The sequence below is a fragment of the Brugia malayi genome, assembly GCF_000002995.4.
Source record: "Brugia malayi strain FR3 genome assembly, contig: Bm_v4_Chr2_contig_001, whole genome shotgun sequence".
In the NCBI taxonomy this organism is placed as follows: domain Eukaryota; kingdom Metazoa; phylum Nematoda; class Chromadorea; order Rhabditida; family Onchocercidae; genus Brugia; species Brugia malayi.
Window position 1 is genome coordinate 5,846,461 of NW_025062476.1, and position 12,796 is coordinate 5,859,256.

General features: G+C 30.5%; 3 protein-coding genes across 3 annotated transcripts; 1 reads left to right on the forward strand and 2 right to left on the reverse strand.

The window, feature by feature from the left end:
* Positions 1 to 647: 647 nt before the first annotated feature.
* Bm4355 (Uncharacterized protein) lies at positions 648 to 3,875 on the reverse strand (the record flags this gene model as incomplete). Its single annotated transcript, XM_043078559.1, has 6 exons — positions 648 to 890; positions 1,658 to 1,758; positions 2,843 to 2,954; positions 3,037 to 3,147; positions 3,765 to 3,788; positions 3,822 to 3,875. The coding sequence occupies 6 exons, from the start codon at positions 3,873 to 3,875 to the stop codon at positions 648 to 650; spliced, it is 645 nt and encodes a 214-aa protein (XP_042934493.1).
* Positions 3,876 to 5,729: 1,854 nt separating this feature from the next.
* Positions 5,730 to 7,129, forward strand: Bm1413 (Uncharacterized protein; the record flags this gene model as incomplete). Its single annotated transcript, XM_043078560.1, has 4 exons — positions 5,730 to 5,939; positions 6,219 to 6,311; positions 6,654 to 6,751; positions 6,883 to 7,129. 4 exons carry the CDS (start codon positions 5,730 to 5,732, stop codon positions 7,127 to 7,129), a joined length of 648 nt encoding a protein of 215 aa, XP_042934494.1.
* A 4,082-nt stretch (positions 7,130 to 11,211) lies between these two features.
* Positions 11,212 to 12,131, reverse strand: Bm3672 (Uncharacterized protein; the record flags this gene model as incomplete). The annotated part of the gene is made up of 3 exons (XM_001899862.2): positions 11,212 to 11,410; positions 11,575 to 11,743; positions 11,942 to 12,131. 3 exons carry the CDS (start codon positions 12,129 to 12,131, stop codon positions 11,212 to 11,214), a joined length of 558 nt encoding a protein of 185 aa, XP_001899897.1.
* Positions 12,132 to 12,796: the final 665 nt, after the last annotated feature.

The window sequence follows — 12,796 nt, forward strand, 5'->3', positions numbered from 1 at the left end:
ATTATAGAAATCACGACCGAACGGATTACACCTTGAAATCTGTAGATAAAATTTGAAACTCCCAAATTTAAAGGATTTTTACATACAGACTTAAAAACACTTAAAAACACAGAACAAGCCGAACTTAGAAATTTGAATAACTCAAGTATCAAGATAAGACACCAATTACCATGAAATACATTTTCCAACGGGCCGCGTTGAGCAGAGGTAACAGGTAGATGACCTATTTTCCTGTTGAATTAGAGATCATAGAAAGTATTAATCATACTTTTCATACTAGACTGTTCAAACAGACACCAAATAGCGGAGTAATCTTTGATAATTTTGAAAAAAAAAAAAAAAAATACTGAACAGTCTGAATATACTATTGATTGAAGAACTTTATGAATATTTCAGCTATAGTAACATCAAAATGAACATAAACATCCGTAGAAATACTATGTTCTGTAAATAAAAGGTGTATCACTTTAATTACGAAAAATGTCGAAATGTGTATAAAATCTGACTGACCTTACTTTTCCAGTTTTTTTTTTCAGTTGCTGTCCCTACGATCTTCCTGATTTACCGATGTTTTCAATTCATGACTGAGAAAAGAATCAAGCAAAATAACCTCTAGAAATAATAACTTACAGTAAAGAAACAAAGTATCAATCATTCTGTTTCATACTTATAAAGCCCCGGCTTGTGAACCTCCAATTTTGGGAATGAAACTTAGACCAAGCCTTGCCAGTGTCATGTTTTTTGCGTAATGTTATAATGTGCCAGTACGAATCGTGCACGCCACACTTAACAATTCCTTGGTTTACATAACGAATGTAGATAAAGAAATCACAGACTACAGCTATCTGGAAAAGAAATGATAAAATTCCAAAGAATGATTCGAAGAAATTCTACTCTATGAAGTTTTCGTTCTTTCAGCAACACTATCTGCAAAGCTAATTACAGTTAGAAAATGTGAAGGTATAACTAACTACAACTGTACGTTAATAGTAAGAGCTTCAATCTGAAACTTATCGATTGCAGTATTGGCTTAGCCAGTAGCTCAAATTATTTATTGCTTAAGTAGAGATTAAAATGAGCGGTTTGAAAAGTTATTTCAAATTCTATTCGATCTATTCTGATCGAGACATAATTAAATTTCATACAGAATTACCTTTAATTGTCCAGCATTCCAGTAAGATCATACGCACCAGAAAACAATTCTGACTTATAATAATAGTTGATTTCTATACAACATACTATGGAAAATACCCCACATGATAAGCAATTTGTTTGTAAATCGAATATTAAAGTATCAAACCCTATTTCGTGCAAGCAGTGAAATATAGCACAGTTATTATTAACCCTCATTTTGTAGGGACAGAAACGTGGAACCATAGATAATGCACAAGTCCTGAAATAATAACGTCGAAATAGTATATATGAAAAAATAAAATCTTAATTTATAAAAAATGTCCGCAAAAAGTTTGAAAGTTACGAGCATAAATAAGATATGTTATAAGTTGCTATTCCCTACGTAAAATTTAGCATTAAATTTAAAGCATAGAATTGAGTGATAAAGAATGATAAAATTTGCTTTACATGACTACTGCAGAAAAAAGGAAAGATAAGAAAAGTTGCATATGATTCACTTAGCATCAGGTTTTGTTTTTGAAACGGCTTCTAGTTCTAAAGTATTTGCTTTGATCGCATTCAGAACTTGTTCTGTTAGCTGAGAATTTATAGAACGATTACAAACCCATAATCCCATCCACATTTCTCTTACTAAATAATAAAGAAATAGGAAGCAAAATCGCACAGAACAAGCATATATTTTTAATAGAAGTTGCCACATATCCTATCTCGATATACTACTCAATAAAATTTAGAACTTCTGGAAAAGAATGAAAATACCTAAAACTATTTTATTCAAACTAGAAAATAATTTACTTTAATGTTATTAAAGTTAAGAAATCGACAGACGTCTTCTGCAATGATGCGTGATAGAAAAGGTGAACTGTCATCGCCTGAAGCACCTCGCTTTCTCCACTGTGTGAGTTCTCTATGATAAATAGGATCGATCTGAATGATAAGAAGTTAATCTGAATAACAGCTAAATTTTAAAGTAAAGAACAGTTGCACTCGAAATTATAAAAGCTACAATAGGAATGGTTGATACCTCAGATACTGGTTCATGTTTTTCGCTCTGTCTTGTTGGTGTCGAATCCCATCCAAACGATAGCAGTGTGTAAATTTTATAGCTGCTTGCGGAACTATGTCTTTCGCCCTTTATCTCAACAACTAAGTCATTCTCCACTATTACAACTAAAATTAGCGCACTTTCACTTTTATAACTATTCAGAATTCACAGAAAACTGAGAAGCGCAATTTTTCAACGCTACAAAACCTCTAGTCCTTAACTGAGTGAAGTTTTTCAATAAAAGAGAAAGGCCAAAGAAGTAAAGCCGAAATCAAATAAAATCCAAAAAAGAAGCAGAATTTTCAGGTCAAAATCTAAGTTTTATTGATCTTTTGAAGGATATATTAAAGTAATCTTTATGTTTAAAAAAAAAGTGCAAAAAAGCAAAAAGTTGCAGAAGAAACGTGTACAGTTACGTGTGCTGCCAAGAAAACGTAACGCTAAACCAGTTCGCTGAGATATATGCGTTACTTGCGATGAAGAAGAGGATACTGGTGACATCACAATAACTTTTAAAGCTTCAACTTCAGCCACTAACATATAAACCTAAAAATCACATGTGTTCATGGAATTCGAATAATTTGCACTGCATGCAATCTAGCATATAAAAAAGTATGCAAAAATTTACGAAAAAGAGACTAAACTAAGTCGTAAAGATGTGACTAAAAAAAGAGGAAGAAATAAATCCCATATATTTGAAGTAATCGACTTTCAGAAGTAGTTTCTCAGCCTTGGCTCGACGACTTTCAGCATCATTGACCATTCGGTAGGCTTCCTGAAGAATCGAGTACAAGTAAATAATAAAAATCATTGAAAAAATTTCACTCGAAAAACTTAGTGGCATAGCTTAAAAGCACCTGGAAAAGTTTCTCGGTCAACTCCTGCACTTCAGAATCTATATGATTCTGAAGCTCACTCAGTCGTGTATACTTCGCTTCCTTCTCAGCGATTGAGTGTCTCAATTCCTTCTCAAGTCGGACGATTTGATCAACACTTTGTTCATAGTTTCCAGCAAACATTCATTTTTCGACGATGACTCTCACTGCAAAATTATTGCTTAATAAATGGAAACGTAACAGTAACGGTGTTAAACTTACAGGTTAATTTAGATGTAAGGAAAATTCTTACTTTAAACAACATACCTTCTACTTATGGCATATGAATCAAACTTTGGATGAATTAAAGGGATAAATCTTATACCATTGCAGTGATACTATGAAAATAAAAAAATTTCCCTCACTGACCATTCAATTATCGTCAATAAAAATGATTGCTAGTAATAGGAATAATTTTCAAGATTATCAGAATAAGCCATGACAGGAAATAATGTTGATTAAAACTGTTCAATATGACAACAAAAATGGTTATTTTTGATTATGAAATCGAAGCAATTTAAATTATATAGATTAAACAGTAAGTCAGGCAAAAATATTTACCTTGAAGAGATAGAAGTCGATTCGGATGGAACTAGATGAGCGCATGACATAAGTGTATTGATATCTCCCGATGGTTGCATCACACTTATTCCAGCGGAATAAATAAAAAGATTGTCGAAAGAAGAGATTTAATGAATTTCCCAGGTTACAAGAATGGATAATTTTCCATTCATCTGATTCAAATCCTAAAATGACGGTTTTAAAACTGAAATATGAGATGTTAAACGAGCTAAAACAATTCGTTGAAAAAATTGGTCCATCTTTAGCATCTCATCAATCTTCAATAGCATCCCATCAATAATTTCTGCGCATGTTATCGATTGTGAAGTAGGAATGATGAAAGATTAAAAATTGTGTTATTCTTCTAGAAAAGGTTCTCTATTTTTGTGAACTAAAATAAAATTAGGGAAAATTTTTAAAAAAATTAAAGAAAAAAGAAAAAGAGCCACTCTTGAAGCAAGAACAATGAAGTTCATGTTAAAATAGCCTTTGCGCTTTGTTTAATTCTTTTTTTTTTTCTTGAAAGCGAACTAAAATAAATAGTTAGGATATTACTTTATTACTTTAATCGTAAATATCGTTTCTATTATAAGAAAAAAAAATAAAAAATAGCCAGATGCGAAAGAATTTGCACTGCTTACCTTACTTTACCTTAATGTTTTCTTGACCCAGCTCTTTTGACACAATTGTACCTCTAGTGCTTCTGCCGAGTATTTCATTCTTTAAAAAATTCTAAATGCTAGAATGAAGGACAAGTGTTCTGAAGACATTTCTTCTGTTCATTTAAAACATACATATATAAATCCAGTACCGCGTAAGTTTTAAACGTCTACTCCGTATACATACTAGCTAACTTAATATTAACTAACCTAATAAAAGTATGTGACATCCTATCCTATGATAAAGTTTATGACAATTAACAGTGTATGTTTAAAGAACTATAAAGGATCTAAATGATCGAAGACATTTCACAACAGAAGTTGTAATAATTAAACATGTTATTGAAAGCTTATCAAATAGTAATGAAAATAAATTTTGAACAGAATTCTAAAAAAGAATATTAGATTCATTAAGAAATGGTATATCTCCAAAATTTTTTCCTGATTGATTGACAAATACGAATAAAAGTCACTAATGTTGTTACTAGTGCGAGCAATACTAACTGACCCATATTCATTTATTGATAAATATTTATAGTGCTCTTCAAACGTGAACTATTGTTCTTCCGATTCTTTAGAGAATGATCGAAACTGAAACCTCCCATTTTTATTTAGGCTCCGATATTAAAATACCAAAATGTCCTGAAAACATTTTTTAATGCCTTAAAAAAAAACGACAAATTTTGGACAAACAGGAAAAAATGACATAATGAGTGATAGATAACAGCTCTTTTCAAATGAACTGATAAGAGTGGATGATACGATGATACGAAAATGATGAATTTTTATCGTTATTCTGCTCATATTACTAATACACTGCATATTTCCGGTGTTTTAAGTTTCGTGAAATTCGTGAAATTATTGAGTAATAAAATTAGCCTAAGCAATCCTTTCAAACATATTTTACATAGTTCCATAGTAATACAATGCTACATCAGGAATAATTAGACAGTAATATAAAATTTGGAAAGAAAGAAAAAAAGAATTTTGAAGATAACAATTACTCAACAAAATGATAACTGCTCACATAGAACAAAACAAAATGTTTCACAAAAATAAAGGAAAACTATTCAAATCTAAGAGGCAATGATGTCATCAAAGTAATAATAAAAATTGACATATTAACTAAAAATAAAGTTTTAAATGATCGAATTTCCAGAACACATAGACGAATAAAGAAAATTAAGATTTGACCACATTTCTCAAATGTGATATTTACAGTGACAATAACGATGTTTCATCCTAATATTATTATGTAAACATATAGAAACACACAGCTATCATTCTTTTATCATACAGTTGCAATTGTTCCTGCTCAGTTTTCATAAATCCGGAAGTTTTACAATTTACACTGTTTTCAAAAAAAAGAAATTTAAGTGGTTTTACGCAAATTTCCTGCAGTATCCAAACTATATAAAGAGTATTCACAAAAGAAAATTCACTTTTACTATGTAAATGTTGAAATTGACTAGTGTTGAAATTCTTCTTGTTATTTTTATAATCTATGGGAAAGAAACAATTTGGAACTGTTATGAAAATTATCAGGAATGTGTTGCAGAAAGCAACAAAACAGATCATATTAACGTGGATAACGTTGGATCTCATAATCTTATAGAATTCTGCTCTCATTATACACAAAATATTCTTCTGTGTCTGGCTAAAAAAGTAATTAACAGCTAGTAAACTTTCTCGATGATGAAATTCCTTAGAGTACTTTAATCTCATATTTTTTTAAAAACATTTCCGTCAATAAAGTATTTTGGAGAAGATAAAAATAATTTTTTTTTCTTAGATTAATCGAATTATTTAAAATTCTGCAAATACTTTTAGGGAATACTTTACTGTATAGTAATGAAATTACAATAAAATAGTAAAACGGATAAGCGATAGAAAAAGAATATTTATTAAGCTCATTAAGTTCTCTTACAGAACTGAACTTTTCAGTTGGGTTTAACAAAAAGTATGTCAGTGTCGACATTTTCACTTCTCCTTGTTGTTTGTGAGGCAGAAACCAAAGGCAACATATCAACTACTATCGTAATTTTTTTCTGAAAAATATAGTACTATCAAATTTGAATCAAGATGAATTGACTAATAATGTCAAATATATTTGCAATAGAACTATGTTAAGGTAAAGCAACAGCAATAACATCAGTGTTACATTCGGAATTTCTTTGAAATCGGCCGAAAAATGCACCACATTCGTTTTACATGTTTGCTCGGCTTTGTCACATGTTATTGATAAAATAATTTGAGGATGGTGATAAGGGATATATCAATTGTAACAATTGTTTTAGAATTATAGGCAGAAAGAGAGTTTTACTATTTTCCATTATTCATTCGTTCTTCTGCTTGAAAAAAGAATAAATTAATATCAAGGAAGTGCAGCGAACTTTGAAACATTTGGCGCGGCTATATGCATATCTTTGTGCTTATTCAAATATCATGGATTTACATCGTGACACAGAATGCTTCCAGTATTCATTAATTCCTCTTTCTTTTCAAAATTCAAAAAATCGTTGGCTCAATTCCATCCTTTATTTCGATTATTTCCATTACTCTACCAACAATTTTAAATCAATGACATGTATATCTGATAACATTTTAGATATCTAATGAAACGCTGTGTTCTAAACATGCCGGATGATAGCTGTATGTTCTATCATTGTGGGAAATTATACCTTAATTTATCAGGATCTCCCCAAAAAAATCTGTCCACACAGCAGCAACAGAAAACAACAAAAACAATCAAAACAGTTAATCAACGTAATCAATTAACAGTTCTCAAGAATCATCAAGACCGAACCACTGCTCTCCTTATTACAATATTAATCTTCATAGGTATGACGCAATAACCTAATAATGTAAGTGTTTATTCCTTTTCAATAGTAACTTTCATAACAAAAGACTTTACTAAAATAATGGGAAAATGATAACTTTAACTATACATATATGGAAATTTATTAGAAAGTTTTTAATTTTGGCCGAAAGCCATTTTCGATGTTAACAATTTAAGGACATTCGAATATACAAGGATCTAATGAAATAATGTAAGTGAGTGGATTATCATTGTCCTTGTCAAGAAATGGGGCGATATAGAGAAGAGTCACTGGATGTTTACTGAAATTAGGAATTGCAGATATCATTTGTCTTTAGGAATCAAGTAGCAACTTGTTCAAAGTGCACTTCGTTTCCTGTAATATCTTTTACGACAAAATATAAAATCATATTTGATGAAACAAGAAGTTTTTTGAAATCTTGATAAGTAAAATTATATTTATGCCTTTTGAAATTGATTTTTGTTATAAATTTTTTTTTTTATAAATTGCTCTTTCGTACTTCTGATAGTAATTTGAAATGATCATGTGCTGCTGATATTTTGAATATATTATAATGAAGCTAGATGAGTCGGAATCATTCACAACGCATAATTCGTGTTTTCGTCTTATCTTCATTTATCAAACAATATTTCAAAAGAGGTCATACAAATTGATATCATGAACTCTAACGATAATTCCTTGACTGCTTGAAGTAATTTTTATGAGAAACTCAATGTTTAAAAAAATCACATGCTACAAATATCTTCGATGGAATTGCAGCGAAATCTTAGCTATACTGAACAAATTTCACATTCAAAAAAAAAAAAAAAACATTGTAACGCATATGAAGAGTAAAACGAGTGGTCAACTGCTGTGATCAACGAGAAGATAAATTGTTATCCATCTAATTACTTCTTCTCATAAACTTCTACCCGAGGATAGCAATTTTGAAAATCGACATGTCTGTAGCTTTTTCAAAACCAAGGTAGTAAGATCAAAGGATATTCACATCTCATGGAAGGTTTTGACTAAGAAGCATCAAATTTTACATTCAAAAATGACATCAAAATTAAGGAAGATAATGGGAATTATACGTTTCAAGAAAAATAAACACGCTACTAGACAATAACTTCAAGAATCTATTGGCAAGTAAAAGACCCTCGAAAAAAAAAGGAAAAATTCTTTTTGACCGAGAAACAATGGATTTCAAGATCCTAAAGACCACTTTCAGTTTGCGATGGTAAATATCAAACTATATGAATTTTTCTAATCAAAAAACAACTGATTACATGTATATGAAGTACATGAATGAATTTATTAAATATAGAACGAGCATATTTTGGCCGAAACTTCCTTGACCGATTTCAGCGCTACCTCAACGTGTAAATTCTCCCAGACTTCAATCCATCTCGACATAGGAAAATAATTCAGTCAATGCGTCCGTTTTATCAACAGCCATTTTACAAATAAATCTTTTAAAAAGAAAATGGCAATGCTTTGAGTTGAATACAAAAGAAGAAAAGCCAAAATCTGATTTACATATTGAGGTAACAATTAAATAGGATGATATAAAGTACGTTAGGAAATTATTGCTTGAAATGCGCTGCTACGTCTTTCTGAAGTGACCGGAAAGTCAGTGCAGCCGCAGAAGTTGTTACAGATAAGACTTGTAAGTTCAAAAATTGTAAGCACAAACTGCCTGTCACGTTTAATTAAATTGAAATAACAACTAATTATTTGTTTTTTAAATGAAATTTGAGAAATATAGATTCTCTTCCATGGAGGTAGTGATGTAAGAGTAAGATGTCTTACACAGTAAGAACAACAGCACTATTTAAAAAAATGAATATCAAAAATGAATGGATTAGGTTAGGAATGTGACGCAAAATTTTCTCTGCGGTCATAAAGCATAAAATTGCTTCAGTGCAGGAATTGAGAGATCTTTCCTGTTGTTCATTGAAGCAGAAGTATTAGGCCTGCTTCATGTTCATAACATTCATTAATAGAATGCTTTCTGGTTTACAAAAAGCATAACGAGAAAGTGGAATCAGTCCCTAGAGATAATAAGTCTCATGTTTTGATTACGAAGATAGGAAATCACTAAGATCCCGGATAATAAACAGTTCGTGGAATTTGCAACAATAAAAGATGAAACAGTAAAAGGAAGAAAAACAGAAGAGCTGGAGGATGAAATTTTCGAAAACAGTCAAAAGCTAGAGAATAATTACATCAGTAGGAAAGTGGAACTATCTGTCAAGAGTCTCAAAAAAATTATGAATGGCAAAAACTTTCCACATATAAAGCTTTTAATAAGGCTTGGATCATATAATAGAAGGCTAGAAAGAACAAGCAAATCTTGATTCGTATATATGAAAACCTCTTTCTGTCTCTAACAGTTATTGTCAAGAGCAATCCAAATGGATGATCAAAGGAAATTCAAATTATTTTTGGTTGAGAATATTATTGGCGAAAAGTAAAACAGAATGTTTGAAGAAACATAGAAAAGCAGATAACGATAAATTTTTAGATGATCAAAAATCAGCAAATTAAACAGGCTGGCATAAAGTTATCAATTAATATGGATGAAAAAAAGCGTTTTTATTAGTGGCCGAGACAAACAACTAATCAGTGACTATAAAGACCAATGACAAATAAATGGTCTTGATGGTACTACCTTTCTTACTCCTCCAACTAACGCTCAACAAAAGTAAAAAGCAGATTAAAAGTTGATTTTCTAAAACCAGAAAGAGATAAGCAGAAGAAATAACTAAATAGGGGATGAGATAGCAGTTTGAGATCGATCCAGAAGTCATCCCCAAATTTTTACCAGCATGATGAATAACAGAGCAAATGGATTTGTGCTGAAAGTAATCTAGAATTTCACCATAAATTTCTTAGATTTTGACATTAAGCCAAATGATCGTTGATATAGTCAAAATAAATGTTATAACAACCCACATACCACTTTTAAAACGCATAAAAAAAATACTGAATAATCATGATATACGTTTCCAAGGAGTGGTAAGTATAATTACTAGTTTCTCTTCTAGTTATGAAAGATTCCGAAAATTTGTTAAATTCAAATTCGGAATTTTTGTAGAACTAAACTTTGAATTAAAGAGATATCCCAGTGAAGCAGAAATCTAAGTGAAACAAAGTGAAATGGTTAAAACCTCTTTAATCACTTTTAATTATAATATTGGTCATTTTCCTCTCTATAAATCATCCAGAAGTGCTGGTATGAATGCTTTTTGAACTCCAAAAAAATTTTATACGACAAGTACGTTTTTTATGAACGTTATCGGAAGCACTAAGCATAAAATTTGAGTTAATAAAGAACAGTGTTGTTCATCCCTGCATTGGTAATCAGATCTTTTAAAAAAAACCGATCATTCAAGTCAAAATTAAAACAAGATTGAGGTTTTATGTTGTTAAACATACAATTGAATAATATACCAAAACTTTCCCAATAAACAAAATATGCTAATCTATATGTAGCAAAACTATGTCAAACTCACTTGAAATGATGGTCAAATACTAAACTGGGTTAAAAGAATTGACAGAAAGTAAATCCTAAATTAATCAATGCCAGTTTTGAATAAATTATTTGCGAAATCGGAAAACAACATTTCAAATAAGTTTCGTCAATAACTCATTTTCGTTACATATAATTAAATATTCCAAAGTTCCTTGGAATAGATAGCATCAGATCAAAGACTTCGATGAAAATTCTCTCTAAATCAGATGTCGAACAATGAACAACTGAAAATTCTGTCTTTCAGCTAAAAACGAATAATTGACTGTTTAAAACTACAATTCTTGAAATAAAAAGTATTTTAAGAAAAAAAAATTGTACAAAACAATTTAAATTAAGGTGAAGAGGAAGCGATTGATTCATTTCTATTACAGGTTTCGGACATAAGCATAAAAAATCTAAGAAAATATAGTTTCCTGAATCGATGAGAAGCGAACTTCGAAGAAAGAATCAATATTTGGACATTTTATGTGCACACAGTCAACAATTATATATCGTTTATACAGTTGCAATCAGAAATGAAACAATTACAAAAATACAGAATTCTCTAAAATTTTGAGATTCGGAAGTTTAGAAAATAAATTTAAGCAAGTCCAGTTTTGTGATCCAAATATCTCTGGTATTCGTTAACTGTCCGCCACTGAGCATTTCCAAGTATTACCTGAGGTCGTTTCACTTTAATAAACTCAAAAGCTACATTCGGGTACCAACCATTCTTACGCATCAAATAACATGTAGTAAACATTGCGCTTCGTGTCCGACCCGCTTTGCAGTGTACGTATCTAAAAAATGATTTTTTTTTTTTTTTTTTAAATGAAGTTATTATGATCTCAATTATCCTGATTTTTTAATATATCTCAACCATATCTCGAATGTCTATAAAAACATGTTATCGAAATTTTTATTCTTAAACAAATTAAACGAGAGTAAGAAAATCGTTACTTACACCGATTTACCGCGCTGTGCGATTTCATCAACAAATTTGAGGGCCTTATCGATTGACGCTCTAGATGCTGTACCTACGAAATCGATCATTGGTAGAGCATAGAATTCTACACCATTTTTTGTCCATTCCTTTTCATCCATTGCTTTCCAAACGATTTGTGTTTCATATCCTTATAACAGAAGTTTTCACATTGAGAATGTAATAACATATAATTTGATTGTTCACCTTGGCTAATCAAATTTATGTAATATTAAATCCCACTTTTTTATATTAAATTACGAATTCATATATTTGCTACCAGAAATTTTCAAGACAAAAACAATTCTAAAGCACTTTGTTGTTACATTTAACATCAGGAATCATGTACCTTCTGTACAACAAATAACAGCACCAACATTTTCTTTCTCAATAAGTTCTTTTACCATGCTCCGGAACGGCAACGCACCGAGTACTACGATATCATCAATACGATTATACCATGCCCACTTCACTGGTTGCAGATAATTACGTAGCAAATTAAACCCCAAAGTAGGGTAAAGTAGCAATCCTTCAAACATGACTGCAAAAAAATTAGAAAACTCAATATATCAACGAAACAAATTAACGGTGAGAACACGTACTGCGAGTCAGGTTCAGATATTAGTTTATGTTTTCTTTTGTTTATCTACCAATTTGCTCTCATTAATAGATAAAATACAGTTATGAACAATCTTGTAATACTTCGCTTATTTACGAATGGCTAACAAGTACGGAACAACTTCTTGAAGATCTTTTATTGATATTAATAAATAGCAGAAGCTTTGCAAATTAGCGGAAATGAATAGGCGATATAATTTGATATAATTAATGAATTTAAGAAGAGAGTTTAGAAAATGATCTTTTTCAACAAGAATTTTACAAGCAAAACAGCAATTTATGATCAACAAAGATGAAAACTGTAAAGAATGTATATAGAATAATGAGATCAATGAAGGTTTCCACTACTGAATAATTAAAAAAGCAAAATGAAACCACTCATAATAATAACATATCGATATAATTCTAATTCTTATGAATGGAATCCAATTCAACTAGCATTTTTTAGACCAGAAAATATAAGCAAAACCAAAAATTTGTTATGTACTTTCTAAAAACCAGTTTAATCGACCCTGAACAAACAAAAGAAAAAAGGACAAGCTAACATGTAACTTTAATTATAAAGTAAAGCTGCCTATAAGATAAA